The 18,605-nt window shown below is 39.7% G+C and overlaps 1 protein-coding gene across 1 annotated transcript in view; it reads left to right on the forward strand.

Moving 5' to 3' along the window:
* Nucleotides 1–1,431: 1,431 nt before the first annotated feature.
* fgf14 (fibroblast growth factor 14) overlaps nucleotides 1,432–18,605 on the forward strand; it is a 96,177-nt gene continuing 79,003 nt past the window's right edge. Inside the window, exon 1 of the mRNA XM_046404104.1 lies at nucleotides 1,432–2,286. Within this exon, the coding sequence (XP_046260060.1) occupies nucleotides 2,079–2,286 (208 nt within the window). The 5' untranslated portion in view covers nucleotides 1,432–2,078. The remainder of the gene's footprint in view (nucleotides 2,287–18,605) is intronic.

Consider the following 18,605-nt stretch of genomic DNA (forward strand, 5'->3'; position numbering starts at 1 on the left):
TTTTGGAGGTAATTTGGAAAAGAAAAGGATCAATGAAGTTCTCATGCAGTCTTTCTTTAGAAGAATGTATCAAACCTTTTCCTTTAACTCATATTTATAGTCCACCATCATTTAGAACACAAATTCAAAAAATACAAATATAAAAATTCATTGCTCATCCCTGACAATATATTCAAGATTATGGGAAAAAAAAACTTTTTAAAATAGGTCATTTGTTCTTGTGGGGGAACATGTTGCTGGTCATTTGTATTTGTTTTTATTGAAGCCTAAAGAAGATGGCTTACAGGCAAACAGTATCTAACACCTGTGAATGGAGTCAACACCATATTGAGCAACTAATGGGTTCACTTCCAAACACTGGCAGACAAACTGACTTCTGCCATTTGTGCTGGGAGGGAGTCATGCTGACAGATTTGAGAGCGGTTAAATCCTGCATCTTCAGTATGAAAAAACATACAACAGTGAAACATCAAACATCAAAAAGACAGCTGGCTCTAAATCGATTTGATGTTTGTTTGTCCAATGTTTCCACTTAAGACAATTTTATGTGTCCACAACCCCTGCCTGTCGAGGGCAGGCATAACCAGGAGCAAACTATGTCTTCTTCCCCCTTAGTCTGTGATGGAAAATCTTTAAATCCTTAGAGAAAAGTAGTCACACAGTGGAAACAGTCGTCATGAGCAACACTGACGGGCCTCTCGTCCTCCGGGATGAAGGAACAAAACAGAGCTAGTAAATACAAACACACAAAATCACATCTGAATGTTTTGTCCAACAAATTATACAGAATGTTCAAACTGGCACCTTGTCATTAACGTACAGTATGTTTTGTAGAAGATCATATTGTATGACAAAATGTTTAAAATTGCTACTAAGAGTTTTGCATATTAATTTTTAATATGAATAGTTTTTTTTCTGGAACTAATGTTGGATTCAGTTCCTTTCTACCTTGTAGTAACAGTGATCTGTTGCAGTGCCCTAAAGGCTGCTCTGTACTCTGCAGTCCTGCTTCATGACTTGACACAAACGCAGGGAAGCATCCCCCTACCAACCTATCGCAGGTGAGTGGAAACATCTGTGACTTTGGAGCTTTTGTGCAGAATTTCTCGGTTAACACCCGTACGGATGCACAAGCCTGCAACAACTTAAGAAACTGGGAGCAAAGATAAAGACACGTCACGTACAAATGGTATAAAGATGGGGACTGTCAACGTAGACTCTAACGTGAAGAGCACACGTGCCCTCGTGCAGAAAATCCACTTCATAGCCGCTGTCATTACCAACTATTCAAGCTGAAACGGCTTGGGACAATAGTCTCAGTCGGATCATAAAAAATTCCGAGAGCATCACTGAAATGACGGCGCAGAAACCACGTGTTTACGTAATGGAAAGCCAATCTTTCAATTTAACCCCTCCTCCCTGTCTATTTCTAACGGAGGTCCGACGTTAAAGGAAATTCATGTGTTTTTATAGGCGCACCGTACTTTTGGAGATGCCAGTGGCGTGGTGCTGAAAAGGCTTGAGGAAAATACCCCACGAAGGGAAGAAACGCACACTTCAGGAATCACGGACACACACCAAGAACCCAAGCCTGGCTTTCACAGCAACGTTGCAGTGTTGGACTGTAAGAAATGAAAACTGAGGTTGGTGTTGTCTGACCTCGCCAGCCAAGCAGGTTTATAGGAGAAACGAATTGGACTTGATCCGGCAATGTGGTGTTCTGTTGGGGCTATCATTGCAGCAGTCTGTGCATAGGATGCATCCTCCCCTGGCTTTTGATGCTGTGCAGATCCACCCTCCTCTCCTCAGAGTGATGAACTAATAGGCAATGATTTTCTCCTCGGAAATCTACCGTGTTTCACTGTTTTCACGTTAGTTGTGTTTGTTTACTGGCGGCCCGTCTCCTCCCGGTGCGACACATGCAATTTAAAGAGTATATTTTCTATTATCGACTAGTTGAGGAGGCATCCTTTATCCGCCAGAAGAAGAAAACACACCATTATTACGAAGTCTGACAGATACTGAAAATTTTGCCACGTGAATGAAAACGCATAGGACTTGGATATACCTATTTTTCTATGATACAATTGGTAGCCTTGTCCTGGAGAACTGATCCAATTGTGTTATTATGCAACCGAAAGGATCTCATCTATATCTGGGTGTTTAAGCCACTGGATTGCTCTTCGCCCAAATCAATGTGGTTTCTTTGGAACATTTTCAGCAAAGGAACGCATATGCTGCAGTGTCTTTGTGGCAAGAGTCTTAAGAAAAACAAGAATCCAAGTGGTAAGCTCATCACCATTATGCCTACTCCTCTGTTTCGTTGTGAACCGGCGTTGTGCGTGCGTGAGAGTGTGAGACAGTGTGTGTATACGCGTGGATCTGCGTTATTCGTTTGTTTGTTGTAATGGTGATAGATCTGCAATCATATTTATGCAGCGAGAGGATCATGCAGAGGCGCTGGGAGGGGGAACAACTTATTCTGTGCAGCTACTATCGGCGAGCCCAGGTTTAGGGACGCGCAGCGCACAGACAGACAAAAAGCCCCCCCTCTGCATCACCACGGCACCATGATCTCCTAACTTTTTAAATAGCGCTCTCACACACACACGGGCTAGATGTGTGTTTTGTTTTGTTTTTTGGTGGATAACATTTACGCACAGTTATTCTGTCCAACGCGAGTCCTCTTAAACAGATTATTCCATCCTCGGGTTTACTGCAGCAGCGTTCTCCCTCTGCAACACCACTTCTCGATTAAATGGGCTACTCACTGTTTTCAACAAGCCAGCCGAAGGAGACAGACTATTCTTTCATGTCTGTCTCTCGACTGTTGCAGGCCAATATTCATCATGCAGGCCTGGCGAAATATGCTTTTGTACGAACACTTGAGTTGATTTTGTGCCGAAGAAGCAAGGGCGGCTTAAGGTGCGAATGGGGCATGTAGAAATCAGCTGGGCTCTACTGCACTAATGAAAATCCCGCACTTGAGCAGTCGACATCGTTTCGATTCATGTTCTTGACTTTATCTTTTTATGTGCGAAAGCAATCCACAAAGCCATGCAGGGCAGTTGTTAGTTGCGGCTAATAAAATATATCAATGCAGAGTTTTAGTGAGCCAAGAATATTTCTTTCAACAGGCTGCTGTAGGCATGAAAGAGAAGCCCCAGGTGGACAGCTTGTAGTGCGAGCTACTTGTTACCTCATGTCGTGGGTTTGATGGTGGGGTACTCAGCAGCATTACACTTCCTTGACTCTGCAACTGCAGTATAGTAGATCATCATCATACGCGAGCGGGACTGTTTTACCTTGCTGACTCTGCAGAGACAAAACACTGTGTGCTTTTATCTGAAAACACTGCCATTCTTTTATATTCTCTTTCAAACCTGTGGGTTTGTTTTTACAGGTTTATATGAGCGTCAAGTCGTGGTTAGCTTCAGTTTGTGTGTTTCAGCTGACGTTAGCGATCATCACAGTTCCCTTCAGCTAGAGCTAGCCTTTATATTAAGTAGCAAAAAAACAAAAAACAAAACCCTCACAGATCGTTTATAAAAGCTTCCCTCTGATTTGATTTGTAGATTGGTAGTTCTTCCAAGACTTTCCTAAACATCTGAGACAAAAACATTAGAAGGGTTCCACAATATGAGGTTTAAACTTGTTTATGAAGTTGCAAATTTAAGTTTGCCAAACATATCATAGCAGGAACTGCTCGCCTTGTAAGAAGCGCCACCAAAAAGGAATAATTTATTATTTGTATATATGTTCATAAAATGTATATTGCATATTGGAGCTTTTATTACTTTTATTTATATCAGTTTTGAATTAAATATTAATTGGTTTCCTGTATATTGATCCTATGAGATATGATGTTTCTGGTTGCCAGGTTTGTTTGATTGAAAGAGCAGCATCATAACTTGGAAACAGTTGTCTTTTAGTGTTGCAAACAGAATATATTCTGTTCTAGATGTTTAAAGAATCTGGAAAAAAAACCCAATGAGTGTACAGGTTTTCACACAACCTCTGATTTTCTGTCAAAGTTTTGTTTTGTATTTCTAACCTATTTGCAAAACTCAACAGCAAACGATATCTGTGCAAATGTTTGAAATATAAAAGTGCTGATTAGAGGAAGGGCACAATCTGGGGCTCAGCCTCAGTGAATTAGGTTCTGGGATGATAACTGACTGATTGCTGCTCAGTGGAAAAGCCGCAGCAAGACACCTGCTTCCCCAACTGGTGCTCAACACCGTGCAGCCAATCGATCAAAGCTGAGACTCACTGTCAGGTGTCTGATATTTGAAGTCATGTGCCTGTATAAGTGAAATTAGCCCACATCTACTATTGAGTTATAAACTGATGGTGTGGACGCTATCTTCAGAGACTGTGCTGAAGCAGCACATAAAGCGAGTAGTTTACTGGGTGGTGAAGTAGGCCAAAAGGCAGACTGTGTCAGTGGGGTGCAGCACTGTTTCTTATGACTAAAAAATGCTAACTCATTGAATGTTCATTCTCAAACAAATGACACAACAGATTAGTTTCAGCTATAGAGTTGGCTCAAACAGCCACAGAGGATTTTCCAGTACCTTTGTTGTAGTAGGACAGAGAGTCCTTTGCGTGGCCCACTATCAGAAGAGGCAGGTGTTTCCAGTATAGTGCTCACCAGACCCGAGTTGCAAAGGCCTAGATAGACTGCTCCAGCTCTTTGACTGTATTTTTAGTAACACAAATATAACTGAGAGAACACAGAGAGATTAAGCCAAATGAGCTGTATCAATAAGACTGTCAGCAATGAACCATCTGTCTTACATTGTTATCTGTATCTTTTTTCCAAGCACAAAAACTAGAGTAAACCTGGGCTTACTGTACATCAGCAGTTCATCTGAAGCGGTTGAAAGTAGAGTATCAACTGTTTAACACCTCCTGCTACGGCAGATGACACTTGCTTTTTTGCCTATTGTACTGTAGATTAATATTTACCTGTCAGGGACAAACTGGGATATTTTTCTTGTTGTAACTGTGTATGTGTTGCTAGTAAGATAAGATAGACCTTTATTAGCCCTGCGGTGGGGAAATTCTGAGGTTCTGTATGTGGAGAATTTGTGTTTGTGTTTCTATATATGTAGTAGCTGAATGTATAAGGTAGACACATATGTTTTTATCATAAACAAACTAAGACTTCTAAACAGACAGCTGGGTAAAGGTTTTAACAGTCATAATAGATTTACAAATTGAAAAATAAAGCCAGACAGTATAACCATGTCATCATGTCAGGGTCTTGTTCTCCATAACAATCAAATATAAAGTGACGCCTTATGACTTGATAATTTTGTGATTGGTGGTGTCGCATTCTTCTCAGCTGTTGTGATGTCAAAACAAGGTAGATATGTGTGGATTATTTTTTTGGAATATACACATGTCTTTTGTGTGGAAACCAGATGCCACAAATGGAGTTTTTCTTTGTAGCTTTCTGGGTAGTCCATAGCATTGTCATTATCTTTAAAGTCTCTCCTTCCTCTGGGTTCGTCCACATTCCAGAAGCTGTCACTTTTACATCACGGGGCTTTGGATGAACCACGAGGAGATGATGCATTCTGATGCAAATGAACAAGCTGGGTCAAATTTGGCTCACTCAATGAAACTACGCTCTTTCTTTGTGTACATAATGGGAATTTTCTATCATGTAATGACCCGGCATTCACTTTTGTCTTTGCGCTTTTAGTCACTGACCAATTAATATTCTTCGCATTCTTTTAGTTGTGTTACTATCTTCCAGTGAAATTCTTGTTTTATCTGTGGTAGCTTTTCCTTAGGGGCGGTGGTCTAGTACAACTGGCTTTGCTGGCCAACCCTTGATGATCACTCAGCTTGGGCACGTGAGCTGGCCGAGCATAATTCATTAATTCAATTAAGTAACAAACTGGCTGAGTGGAAGTGATGTAGATACACCCTGAAGCCTGCGTAGCACTGATGATTGCGCAAATGACCACAGTTGTCATCTTAAAACTTTTTTGGAATGTCATTGAGTGGATCAGTTAGCGACGCTGAATGACAGTGGACTAATGAGGGCTTTTGGTGGTAAACGTTAGAGGAAAAAGTTATGTCATTAACTGCTATATGTAATTAAGGCAGGCGGTTGATGGGCGCTCAGTGCCATTCATTGAGCTTTAGAGTTTTCCTAAAGGATTGCTTGCTGAAAGAGCAGAACTGCAGTGGATGTGTGAAGTCAGTCGGTGGTTTCCTCAGAGTAACACAGCAGTGGGTCATTGACAGCAGAGTGACAGTCCAGGTCACAGAACACCCAGGCATCCACGTGAGGGTGGTTCATAGCATATCAAGTGAAACTCAACTCTATTGTGTGTGACAGAGCCAGGAGGCCGAACCGACGCCTCAGCACTGTAATGCTATTGCATTCAAGATAATTTATTTGAGTCTCTGGCAAGACCAAGTATACGGACTGGAAGACTACATCTTCACTGGTACAAAACCAAAGAATTAAACTGTTTTGATTTAGGGCACATAAAATATTAAAAATATGTGTACCATGTAAATTTGTAGCATTTCATAAAACCATAAAACAGTATAAGAATGAACAAAAACTCTTGTTTGGATAAAGGAAACACAGTTTCTTTTAAAGGCCAAGTCTGTGGGTATACGGCTGTAAATTTGTTGACAGGTTTATGACTGGGCTGTTAATATCTTTTTAAAGAGTGACTGGGTCAGCGAATGATACCTTGATAAGGTGCATGTTTATGTGTTTAAGTATGCGGTCATATCAGGGTTGTGGATTTTTCATTGTAACATATTCTTTTCACTGAGACTTTCATAGTGTAAACGACGCATGGATTTTTAATAACTTTAGTAACGATTATACTACTGATATCTTTTCTCCATTTAATTCTCACTCACAAATTTTTCCAAAATCATTTAAAAACCAGCCCTTATTTTTATATGGTTAAGAGATGCTTGATTCTTTTGTGTAAAATACCCTCGTGAGCTTAGTTTGTGGTAACAAAGAAACAGCATTGTAATTAAAGGGGATGGTTAAGATTCAAACAAGGACTCCTACAATTAGAATAACAGCAGGGTTGGCTAAAAATATACTCCTCCAACCACTGTGGCATGTTGCTAGGTTTCATACAAAAACATTACTGTAAGTTTGTAAATGGCTCAACTGCAGTAGCTGATAATACACATAGGTAATACACATAGGTTTGCAGGCCCTGACATTCCACAGCTAAGATTAAAAAAAGGATTCCCAGTTAACAAGTAAAGCAAATAATTTCCCATTTATAAGGGCCATTCTAAAAACAGTACGTCTTCAAACCATGTGTTACATCAGTGAACGTTTTTGTTTCTAATAATAGCTGAAATAATAAACACAAATTCTCACAATGCAACTGAATACAGAATTATTTAGAATTTAGAGTTTATCAGCAGCTGTTTTTCTCAGAAATGCTGTGATTCCTGTCAGGCTTTTGGGAAAGTGGTGAAGTCGCATGTACCTGCAGTGTCCCAGTGTCACAGGTCCCCAAAATACATCGTTTCACTCTCATATTTTTGGACGTGATAGTGGCAACGGCATCATCGGTTTCCACAGTGAATTAACTTGGGCTGCCTCTGTCCTGCTCTTTAGAAATATGACCTGCAGAGGTGATGAGATTCCAGTACCTGGGTGGCACGCTACCTCCCTCTGAGAGACAACCAAGTTTACATACAAATCAGCTCAGACAAGGGGGCAAGTGTATGTGTGGGGTTTGTGTAGACAGAGAGGGGAAAAAGAGGACTAGAATGGAAAGTGGGGTGCAGATGGGTAGGAATAATATCAAAAATAAATCTGAATTTACATGAAGCATCTTGCAGGATGCTCTGGGTACTTCGCAGGTGCTCCTGTTTGCAGTGGTAAGAGGAATAATGGGACATGTGGTTCTGGCTGGGTGTCTTTAAAGGTGACTCTGCTGGCCACCGAATATGCAGCTGGACAGATTTGCTGCTGTTTGTTCCCTCAAGGATAGCTCCCTTATAGGTTTCTGGGATGAATAACATCTTCTGCTTGTGTGACACAGATGTTTAACATTTACAAATGGAAATGCACTGATGCAGTGAGTACTGACATGCCTTTCATCATAGGTCCTATTCTTTTGCAAACAAACATCAATGAGTCACACCATAAAAGCAGTGCTGTTGTATTCACTGTGTCTTTTTTCGGCACTGAATTGTAAATTGTATTGCAGATGCTATAATCAATATTTTACATTAACAATACATCAAATGACTTTATGAATGTGAAAATGTTGAAAATGACTCTACATGTCCTCTCAGCTCCATGGAGTGTCTGTATCTTTTTGGTTTGATTTTACTGTTACAGACTAAAGTTGTCAAATGAATAGATTTATAGATAGTTTTTCAATTCAATTTTCAATTCAAGAATTTTAGTCATATACCATCTGCATCTCTAAGTTATCAGACAAACAATCTTAGCTAACACTAATGACACCTTAGGTCACAGCCTCCACAGACTTCTTGTGCATATCGAAAAACATCAGTTGATTTTAACATGAAACTGCTTTATTCAGACTTTTTACGGGTTTAATTACCAGGTCTGTTCATTTTGGAGAGTAGGACACCTTTACATTACATTACACATTGCATTACACTTCATTTAGCAGACACTTTTATCCAAAGTGACTTACAGTATCACAAGTTTCAGTACAGTAGAATTAGACTAAGCAATAAGAGCTAAAACATAATTAAAAGTGCTTAAGTAGACCTCTGTGGATAATTCAGCTGTTGGTAAAAACTTTGTGAATGATAAACACTGAATGAATTCTCATTTATTAAAAAGCTGAGCTAACAATAACAGCAGCTCGGCTCGCAGCCCCCTGACGTCCTGTGTCTGTCAAAGAGCACTGAGGAAACACTTACCATAAACTGCTTAGGTCTAAAGCCCCCACTCCCACCCCCACCACCATCCCCAGCCCCCTTCCACAGCTGGCTACTATTTTCACTCAGCTGGATATTGTGTTCATGAGTGGAAAACACTGAAATGAACACCAATGTTGCTGGATGTCTCAATAATGAAGTGTTTGCTAAGAACTTTAAGAAGGAAAAAGTTAGTAATATGCCAGTACTGTGTTTACGGCTTGTTTTTACTTCCCGCAAGTGTACAAAAGAAAAGAAAAGAAATCTGCGAATGCAAGTTTAAACAGTACATCCAAACTGGACAGGCATTCATTTTAAAGCCAAAACTGAATATTGTCATTTGAGAGCTTGTTTTTTGACCTTATCTGGTCTTTAAAGCCAGCTTGACTGATATGATCAATCTTCGCTCAGCTTGGGGGGTCAGTAGTATTGGCTTGCATATCAGATAATTACGGTGAAATTGTTGGTCTTTCCAAATGCAGCCAAAACACAGAGGATGGATTTGTTTTTGCGGATAATGTTTCAAGGAGGATATGTTTATTGTAACTTGCACTTAGTAGATTGAAGACATTCGAGATAATATTGTTGTTTTGAATATACTGTGTTAGCCCTGATAGCTGATTTAAAAGGTTATATCCATTTTTGGTAAACCATCTAATGGATCTTTCCTTTCTCCAGTAATGGTATAAAACATTTCAAGCAAGAGAGATGACATTTCTATTCTGCTCAGAATTGTAGTAGGTGTTATAAAGCATATTGAATGCCTGACATATTTGTTGTCAAAGGCCAAACAAATATTCTCAGAAAGAACCAGTAGAATGTAAGTGAGGAGAGATGATTAGTTGATTGCTTTCTGATTTGAGTCATGGATACAGATTGCCTCCTGTGGTGTGATAGGTTGCTGTGGGGAACCTCATGTGGCTGAATGAGAATTACAATGTAATTACTGTGAGTTATGCTGATTTAGCAAAATTAAACAGCTTTCTGAGGTATTATAAGTGTTTTTTTTTTTATTAAATATAATCTAAGCAGTCACACAGAAAACCCTCTGGTAAGAAAGGTTCAAAAGCCGAGGCTTTTTCCTGAACATTCTGGTGGTGGCTTTGTTTCTGTGGCTGTTTTAGTTATGGTTGACATAGAGGGATGAAATTGACCATTTGTGGATGGGTACTGGCATGGTCTTGTCAGATTTAAAGGAATATCCTCAAATAGCGGAATAAATTGTTCACCAATTGCCAGTTTTATGACCTTTCTGGTCCTATATCAGTCATTTCAGGTCAGTGAAATTCCTAGTCAGGCAATGACTGATATGTTGACCACAGTCCTTAAATAACTGGGTAAGATCAGTGTCTTATTGCAAGACACTAGAAAGTACAATGAAACAACTTTTTGAATGTTCACATTTTTAGGTCATTATATGAGAGGACATTCAGGCCAAAACCACCTTGTGTTAAAACTGTATGAAGAGCCCTGTTGATGGGGCTGTGTTGCTTCAGATATGAGTGAGACAATGTAATATAATCCAGGAAGTCCAGTTTGAGCAACAGATCCCTAAATTTGAAGGCTTATCAGACTCAGAAGGTATCAGAAGGTAAACTACAGAATGTATGATGCATGTCATTCATGTGAGTAATCTACTATAAAAAGACTCTTACTCTTGACTGGCTTCTGCAAACTGATGCCTGCTATGCCTAATTACGGGTATCAACCCATGACTGGCTAGATCTTATTGCTGCTTCCAGCCCTTATATGTGTACCTTAAACTGATTTGTCTGCATGTCATATTTATGAACATTCAGTGCTTTTGTTAACAACGCTACTATATTGCTGTTTAGTAGTGGACAATAGTGGCCTATACTACACTAAACCGACAAAAGTATCAGAACCACTACACCAAAATGGACTTTAATGACATTGCATTCTAAATACATAATGTAAATAGCTTTGCAGTTGAGACAGCTTCCACTCCTCTGGGAAGGCTTTCCTCAAGTGTAACAGTAACAACAGTAGCAACATTTTATATCATGGAGAAAAGCATAAATAATCACAGAAGACATTCAGTGCTGCATTTATCATTAAACTTCTGAAATGGATTAGTTTTCAGCAGAACCCATTGACACAGTAATGACCTCGGCCAAAAAAGAAAAAGTCACTCAGATCCAACTTTCTGGAGATATTTAGTATTTGGTATATGACATCCGCAACAGCAGGTAACAAGGTCAAGTGGTTATTTACCAAACATTACTTGACACAGTAAAACTAATAATATTACCAATATCCAAACAGTAATATGTTACTTTGTAGCTGCTATACTTCTACCTCAACACTGATCTCAAAATAATCATCACAACAGAATCTAGCCTGTGCTTTTCCCCACTAGGTTTTTGCCCTGTATCCTATGGGGGCCTCATAAATCATCTTGTAGTTTGGCTCATCCTCTGCCCTTAATAGTAGAAGTTCTGTGACAAAGCCCCACTTCTGTTAGTGAAGGCATGACGCTGTGAGGAACAGAAGCATAATATAACTCTAAAAAGGTTCTCTCTGCCACATGACATATCTTAACTTTTGCTACTTCCAGGATCCTCAAGGAGCATGATAACTGCTTTGGAGCTGCTGTAATTTTCCTGGAGCTGCTTAGCTCGTGTGCAGGGCTGATGCACTGTGCTCTGATTCACAATAAAGTGACAAAGTGATGAGAGAGAGAGAGAGAGATGAAGAGCAAGAAAGAATAATGCAGTTAGACTTTGTGATTATTGGTTTATGAGAGCAGAAGTTTGAGCAGTTGTACACAGTTGTACAGCTGAGTTGACACAGAGGCGTGAGCAGATGACTTTCATCATCATTTTCAGCAAAATAAATGCCTTTGTGTACAATTGATGTTAACACTATGAAAGGTGCGTGCATGGCTTTTGTATCCAGAGAACTTTTGTCTTAAAGTTCAGAGTATGAAACGATTGCTGTGACAGACCAGTGTAGTGTAGTTAACATTGATAACTACAGGTAACATTTTTAAAATCTAATCAGTACTGTAATCGCAATCGTAATCAATGTGTGATAATCGATGTGTTGCCGGTGTAATATGGAGAGCATTGTTCAGTCTCAGTGTCAGTTATGTCTTGCCTTGTCGAATGTGAGGTTGTGATCAAATCCTTATTTTTAGTTGGCTGCATAGAAAACAGAAGTTATTCATTCTTGAGGCCTGTATTGTGACAACAGTAGATCAGTGTTGAAAATCTTGAAAACTTCAAAAAAGCACCTGACATTTGTAAAAACCCTAATACCTAAAAATCCATCCTCGGTTCAGACATGTCATAACAACAGGACTGAACGGCCCTTAGTCCATGGCCCACCATTAACTTTCAATTTTGCCCTTCCAAGGAAAAAATTTTGACCCCTCTGCATTACAGATAAGATGTTGCAAAAATGACTTCAGCAGTGCTCAAAATGAATGTTTTTTTCACCTGTCTGGTGAAAAAATGGGTTATAAATCTACCAAAGTAAATCTTGACTTTCCTATGTATAATTGTTTTCTTCATTAGGGATTATCAAATTAGCACACAGACTAAAGTTAATTGCTGTTTTAATTAATATTTGCCTTGTTCTCACAAACTGCGCAGCATATAGTTGGATTTTCACCCACATCTCCACCCAAAACTTCTGTTTCGCCTCATAAATGTCTTTGCTCACCACAGTTTTCTTACAAGTGCTCAGTTGGTACTCGTGATATGATGAGTTTTATGCATATAGAAGAAATCAAGCTATACCACAGTTATAAGTTGTCACTTTGTGTTCATTTGAAACCGTTTGCTTAAAGTGTATATGTATGTTTTTTTAAACGGTGATGATGTACAGAAAGAGCGTGTGCAAAAAAGAAGGGATTTCCTATTATTTGTGGCAGTTTATGTATTCATTAAAAAAGCTAAACTTAAGAAACTGAACACAACAGGTTGCAAGCTTTCGTCTGTGTTTGAGATCAGTGACTCACCTAAAAGAGTGTGATCCTTTAGAAGATGTAGTGAGAACTGGTTTTAAATAGATACCAATTCTTGACTCCCACGCATGTTGTTACTGCTATGAGTATTGTCATGCATATTTTTGTGGTTATAGTTGTACAGTGCTGTTATCTTGTTTTTTTTTTTCTTTTAGATATACCTTATTTGGAGTGAAACTTAATCAGTACAAATATCAAATTTGTAGTGAGTTGTTGTCCTTCAAGACTTCCTGGCGTACCCTGACTGTATCCCTTCCCTTTCATTCAGTAGCAACACCATTCACTCTGTGGTAACAACTGAACTCTTAAATAATCCTCTCACCCACTGACATTTCCTCTTTACACTGAAAGCTGACATGATTATAGTGGAGATGTATCTAAAGGGAGTATTCACCTCCCACTGACAGAAACCCAGAAGGGCTATAATTTCAGGCATACAAGTCAACATAACATAATCTGAGAAGTTGCAAAGGTGTGATTGTCAATATGAGGAGCGTCAAGTGGTAACCACAAAAATGTGCTATGTTGACAAGGATCATTGATTAAAAAATATCCTGATTTTCCTGAATCCATACAAGCTCCTAAAAACTTACAAAATGGCTTTGTAATTCCTCCAGAGAAACTTGTGGCTGATGACACACTAAGCAAGCTTTTTCGATCTTATGGTATGGTTTAAACTCTGCGTACTTTGCATGCTAGCCTCTGCTTAACCTTTCATCTGTCCACATTTACTGTCTTGCCCTCACAGTTTTGCTATTTTCTAATACCTCCCTTAACACATGCTCAGTCACACATTTGTTTTTAGTGGTGGTTTTTTTTGCCTCTATTCTGACAGTCTACATTCCACTTCTATCCTCCCCCAGTAATGCCTCAGTTCTGGATCCAACCCAAAGTAATATTTAGGTTTTATAACACACAGGGATATTACTGTAGTGCGTTTATTAATATGTGTATAATCGAAAGTGTTTCAGTTTTAATTCCTGTGACAAGTAGCCAAAACCACTGGTACAGATTCAATACTGTCACACTGTGGTCTTAATGCAGTAGGCCACATCCAGCCCCCCAAAGCTTCCCATCCGGTCTGCAGAATAATGATGAATTCATAAAATGCGCACATGTAATGTTACTCACCGGTCAAGGAGGCACAGTCCTTCAGTTCGTAATTCATAGTTCACCCATTCTACAGAATCAAATTGTTCTTCATCTCCATCCTCTCTACTCTGAGGACCCACCATTAAACCATTTGGCTTCCTGTCTGGTCATTCCCTGGAGCGGACAGCAGCGCAGGGGCTGGACCAGTTGTTGGCAAAACACTAAGCTTCTCCTCTAGGGTATCACTTGGATTTATTTTAATTGGCAAACTGTTATATTTATTCTTAAAATAATATTTTTGTTTGTTTTCTGAAATTATGAAGTGCAGATAAGAGCGGCCTCCTTGGTGGAGTTCTGAGAGCGTTTTCTAGTCAACTATCTAGTTATCATTATGGATTAGATAATAACTCTCTGAGTTCAGGAGAGAAAAGGTTAGATTGGTGCATCCCTAGGAAAAATAAATTCTTCCAATGTAATTATTTTATCTATTTTTTATCAAACGACTAAACATATATTTTTGCTAAGAACGCTAAGAACATAATTTATACCCTGAATGCAGAGAAATGCAGAGAAAACTATGCATCAATGCATCCCAGGGTTTGTTAATACTTACTCTAAGTTCCCCTATAGATAACTGGACATAAAGAAATATCTTTGAATAGAGCAGAAAAATGAAGAAGAAAGGGAGATGTAATGTAGTAGACATGTTACCAAGATTGTGGCATTGTAGCACGATGAGTCTTAGAGCTATAACCTTGCTTTAACTGGAATAATGCTTGACAAAGTAACAAGAAAGTGCTTCAGTCTGGTTTTTGAATGATCGTCTTTGAGGTTTGAAGAGTCATGATGCACAGCAGGCACAGAGGATGAGAACACTCAGCAAACCTCATGCTTGGCAGAGCTTGATAGAAATACAAAGTAAAAGAAGAGGAAAAAATACAGATGCAAATAAATGATGAAATTAATCCAATAGAAAACAAACACGTACTGTAGAAAATGAAGCTGGCAAACCACTGAAGTGGATTGTGGAAATCAAATAATCACAAAAATGGGACTACAGTACAACATGGAATCAACATTCATGGGTATCATTAGTTTGTTGTAATTTTGATACAAGGGAAAAGATTTGACCACTCTTATTTTTATTAATATGCTAATAGAGCCTGTTGCTATTTCACTTGACATTAAAGTCAAAAACCAGCCAGGAACTAAAGAGTTTAAAGGCTGACAGAGTGAGTATTATCAGAGCACATAACAGTCACATTAGCATGTTGCTATGCTGCCCGACCAGAACGTTGGGTCATGTTCCCTGTGGCTATGATGACAGTAATGTAGCGTCTTTAACCTTTATCAAACATATCACGCTGAACATAGTGGCGTGTGTTTGTGTTATTGAGCCACAGAACGTGTTACTACAAATCCTACAGCCAGAGGCACTGTGCTAAAGTGATGGCTTGCTGCTGTACTGTTTTGGACCTATGAGGACTGGTGGAGGGAAACACAGAGCGTGGTCAGCTGGGTGAGCTTCTTTCCTGTGCTGGAAGTGCATTTTCATTATTTGATTATGATTGATTGCTGATATGATTTCATGACTCACTGTTGGCCTGTAGCTCATTTATTACTGTTGTCCATCATTTGGCTGTGCTCCCTGCTGGCGGGACAGACAGGATGCTCTCTCACTTTGTCTCTGTCTGTCTCTGCACATATGATTCTCCAGTTGAATGTAAAGGTGATGGTGAGAACTAGACAAGACAAGTCAGATTTTGAAGGAGCTTAGAGTGATGTCATGTGTTGTTCTGCTGGTTTTCCCTCAGGCTGTGACCTGCTCTGACACACTGGATTTTACTGCTTCCACTGCAGTGTCAGTTTTCTTTCCCCAAAGTAAATATTGAATCTAGTTTTGATTTGGGAGTGTGTTGAGTTCTTGGTATTTACATTTTTTTTTTTTGGTAAGGAACTTGGTCCTTATTTCTTTTTTCACAGGCTGCGCTGTAGCAGTGTAGCCTCTCGTTGCTGTCAGGTGTGTCTCAATGGCCAGGATGTGGTCACTCAAGTCTTACACTTTCTGTGTGCTAGCTGCTCAGCATTGTTTGTTCAACGCTAAATTGCTTTGAAGTTGTCATTGACTTTTTCTGACAGGTATCCAGTGGTTTCTTTTTCTTTGGTTATAATTTGTTTAGTCCAGAAGTCACTGCTGAGACTGTATACTGTTCTGAATGGTTTAAGCCTTTTGTGAACAAAATGCAGCCCTTTAACTTCGAGCAAAAAAAAACCTGCCTCACCTTTTGTCAGTGTGAAAAGTGAAGTCATCCCGCAAGGTGCTGCGCTGGCCAATCAAATATGTAAAACAATCATTCCTGATAGATTACTTTGCAACACATTACTTCGACTGTTCACCTTTGAGTCGAGTCATCATGATGAAAAATGAAATGACTGGCGCTGTAATACCGTTCCATAATATTATAAATATCACAATAATAAACCCCTGTGCAGTGTTTTGGCAGCTGATGAGCCCTCAAACACACGGGTGTGTTACTGAAACTGAATAATATTTTATTGTCTCACCAGTACCTGATCTTTTAATGCAGGCCTGTCTTCAGTCTGAATATCCACTCAGAGGAGCTGTGCTTAAATGACCAGCTCTTGTCAACACAGAGTGTGTCTATTAGTGCTCTTGGTTTTTGGTGTGATTCATTCATGTTTTTTGTTGAATGTCTTAGGAAAAGCAGCGGAAAGATTTTTCATTGCTCTTGTGTTTCTCTCTCTCTGACACACACATACATGCACTCATACGTACACACACACTCACACATTGTCAGCCTCACTTGTCTCTATCACTCCTCTCCTTCTGTACTGGGGTCTGTTCTGTGCAGCGCTGGAGGTTGTGTGGTGGCTATGGTATGCTGTGTAGATTTTTGCTGCAGTGCAGCAGGCAGTATTGTACTGCTGCTGCCTCTGTCTTACCCCTGCTCTCTCTCTCTCTCTCTCTCTCTCTCTCTCTCTCTGTGTGTGTGTGCGTGCGTATGCATTCATTTTGTGTACATTGTTTTGGAGCAGTGGAACACTTCCAAACAGTTTTGCAGTTTAAAAACAAAAGGAGGAAAGAAAAAAAAGGCATTAGTCCTAGAGCTTCTGTCTCATTCATCACACCCGGCAAGCCTTTTTATTTATTTATTTATTTTTTTGTCCATGGCACTCACATAGCTTTGTCAACATTTTTATGATGACCTTTTGGAAGTTCTTATGTTTGTACTTGTTTTCACCCCCCCCACCTCGCCCCGTGATCAGAGAGATGCAGAAGGATGATGGGGTGGACAGCGACTGAGCTACCTGTTTGTGGTTGTGAGTGCTTGGCTCCCCCTGTGCAGAAAGGCCAGTTGTTTACAGTTATACACACTAAGCTAGAGATGGTGAAGCACTCAGGTACAGTGTGTCAGAGACCAGACAGATACAGCACCAGGGGACAAAGTGGAAGCTGAAACACTTTTGTACAAACAGCATGTAGTCAAACCAGCCTCACAATATTTTCCAGAGACCTTTTTTCATCTGGGGACTCCATACACAGTCTCACTTGCTGCTGCATGCCATACCGGCATTATATAAGTTGCTATTTCACCAACACCATTTAGCCATGACACGACAGCACTTGACATTTCTGGTAGGTTACCTCCAGCCAGCTGAGAAAGTGTCAGTGCTATCTGTGGGATATGGTTATCTGCATGTTGGAACAGTTCTGGCTGGGAGATGGTTGGCAGGTTTTTGACAAACAGGGTGACAGACGAGGTGTGTGCATGCGAGGTAAAGTGGCCATGCAAGTGTGTGATTGGGTTAAAAAGGTTGTGTCAAGCTCTGAGGGACATCATGAGGGGTGTGAAAACCTGTAGCACAAAGAATGCGTTTGTTCTAAATTATATTAAATTTATTGTCAGAGATCATTGAGAGAACTCAAGCTTGAACGTAGGCTTTGTCAGCCAGATATGGAGGTAACATCCTTTGCTAAGACTGTGGAGCGGCACGTACGTAAGGCATTAAAGGCAGAGGAAGACCATGGTGAGTCCCTGCAGAGAACTTGACACGCTGTTGGATAAGCGTCTGAACATAACTGGACATAATTACACTTCTATTTTTCTTGTTGCTCTTGTAAAATAAACACAATTGTATGGATGCCATGACAGTAGACATGTTAAACATGGAACTTAAAGTATTTTTTTTCTTGAAAACAGATCATTAATTCACGGTGTGAGTGTGATTGACATGACCAGTTTGTGACATATAAGAAGAAGCACAGATGAAGTGAACTCCAGGGGAAAAGTCTTATCAATGCAGTCTGCTTCCACACCAATAAAACTAATCACTGCATTGCAGATGATCAAACCTGAAGGTCACACTTTGTAGTGTGTGTGTGTGTCTGAGTATTGCATGTCTACTATTGCATGTCTATATGTGTGTGGTTCACTCTCCTTTTTATACTTAAGCAACAGCATACCAAAAAGGATGAGGAATTTCATTATGTATGCACTGCTTCTCAAGTTTATTTCATATTATTTGTCTTGCATAAAATTCAAACCTTTTTTCAAGGCCAAGTATATGGATGCATGGCTGTGGATTT

Source organism: Scatophagus argus, chromosome 11 (genome assembly GCF_020382885.2).
Source record: "Scatophagus argus isolate fScaArg1 chromosome 11, fScaArg1.pri, whole genome shotgun sequence".
Classification (NCBI taxonomy): domain Eukaryota; kingdom Metazoa; phylum Chordata; class Actinopteri; family Scatophagidae; genus Scatophagus; species Scatophagus argus.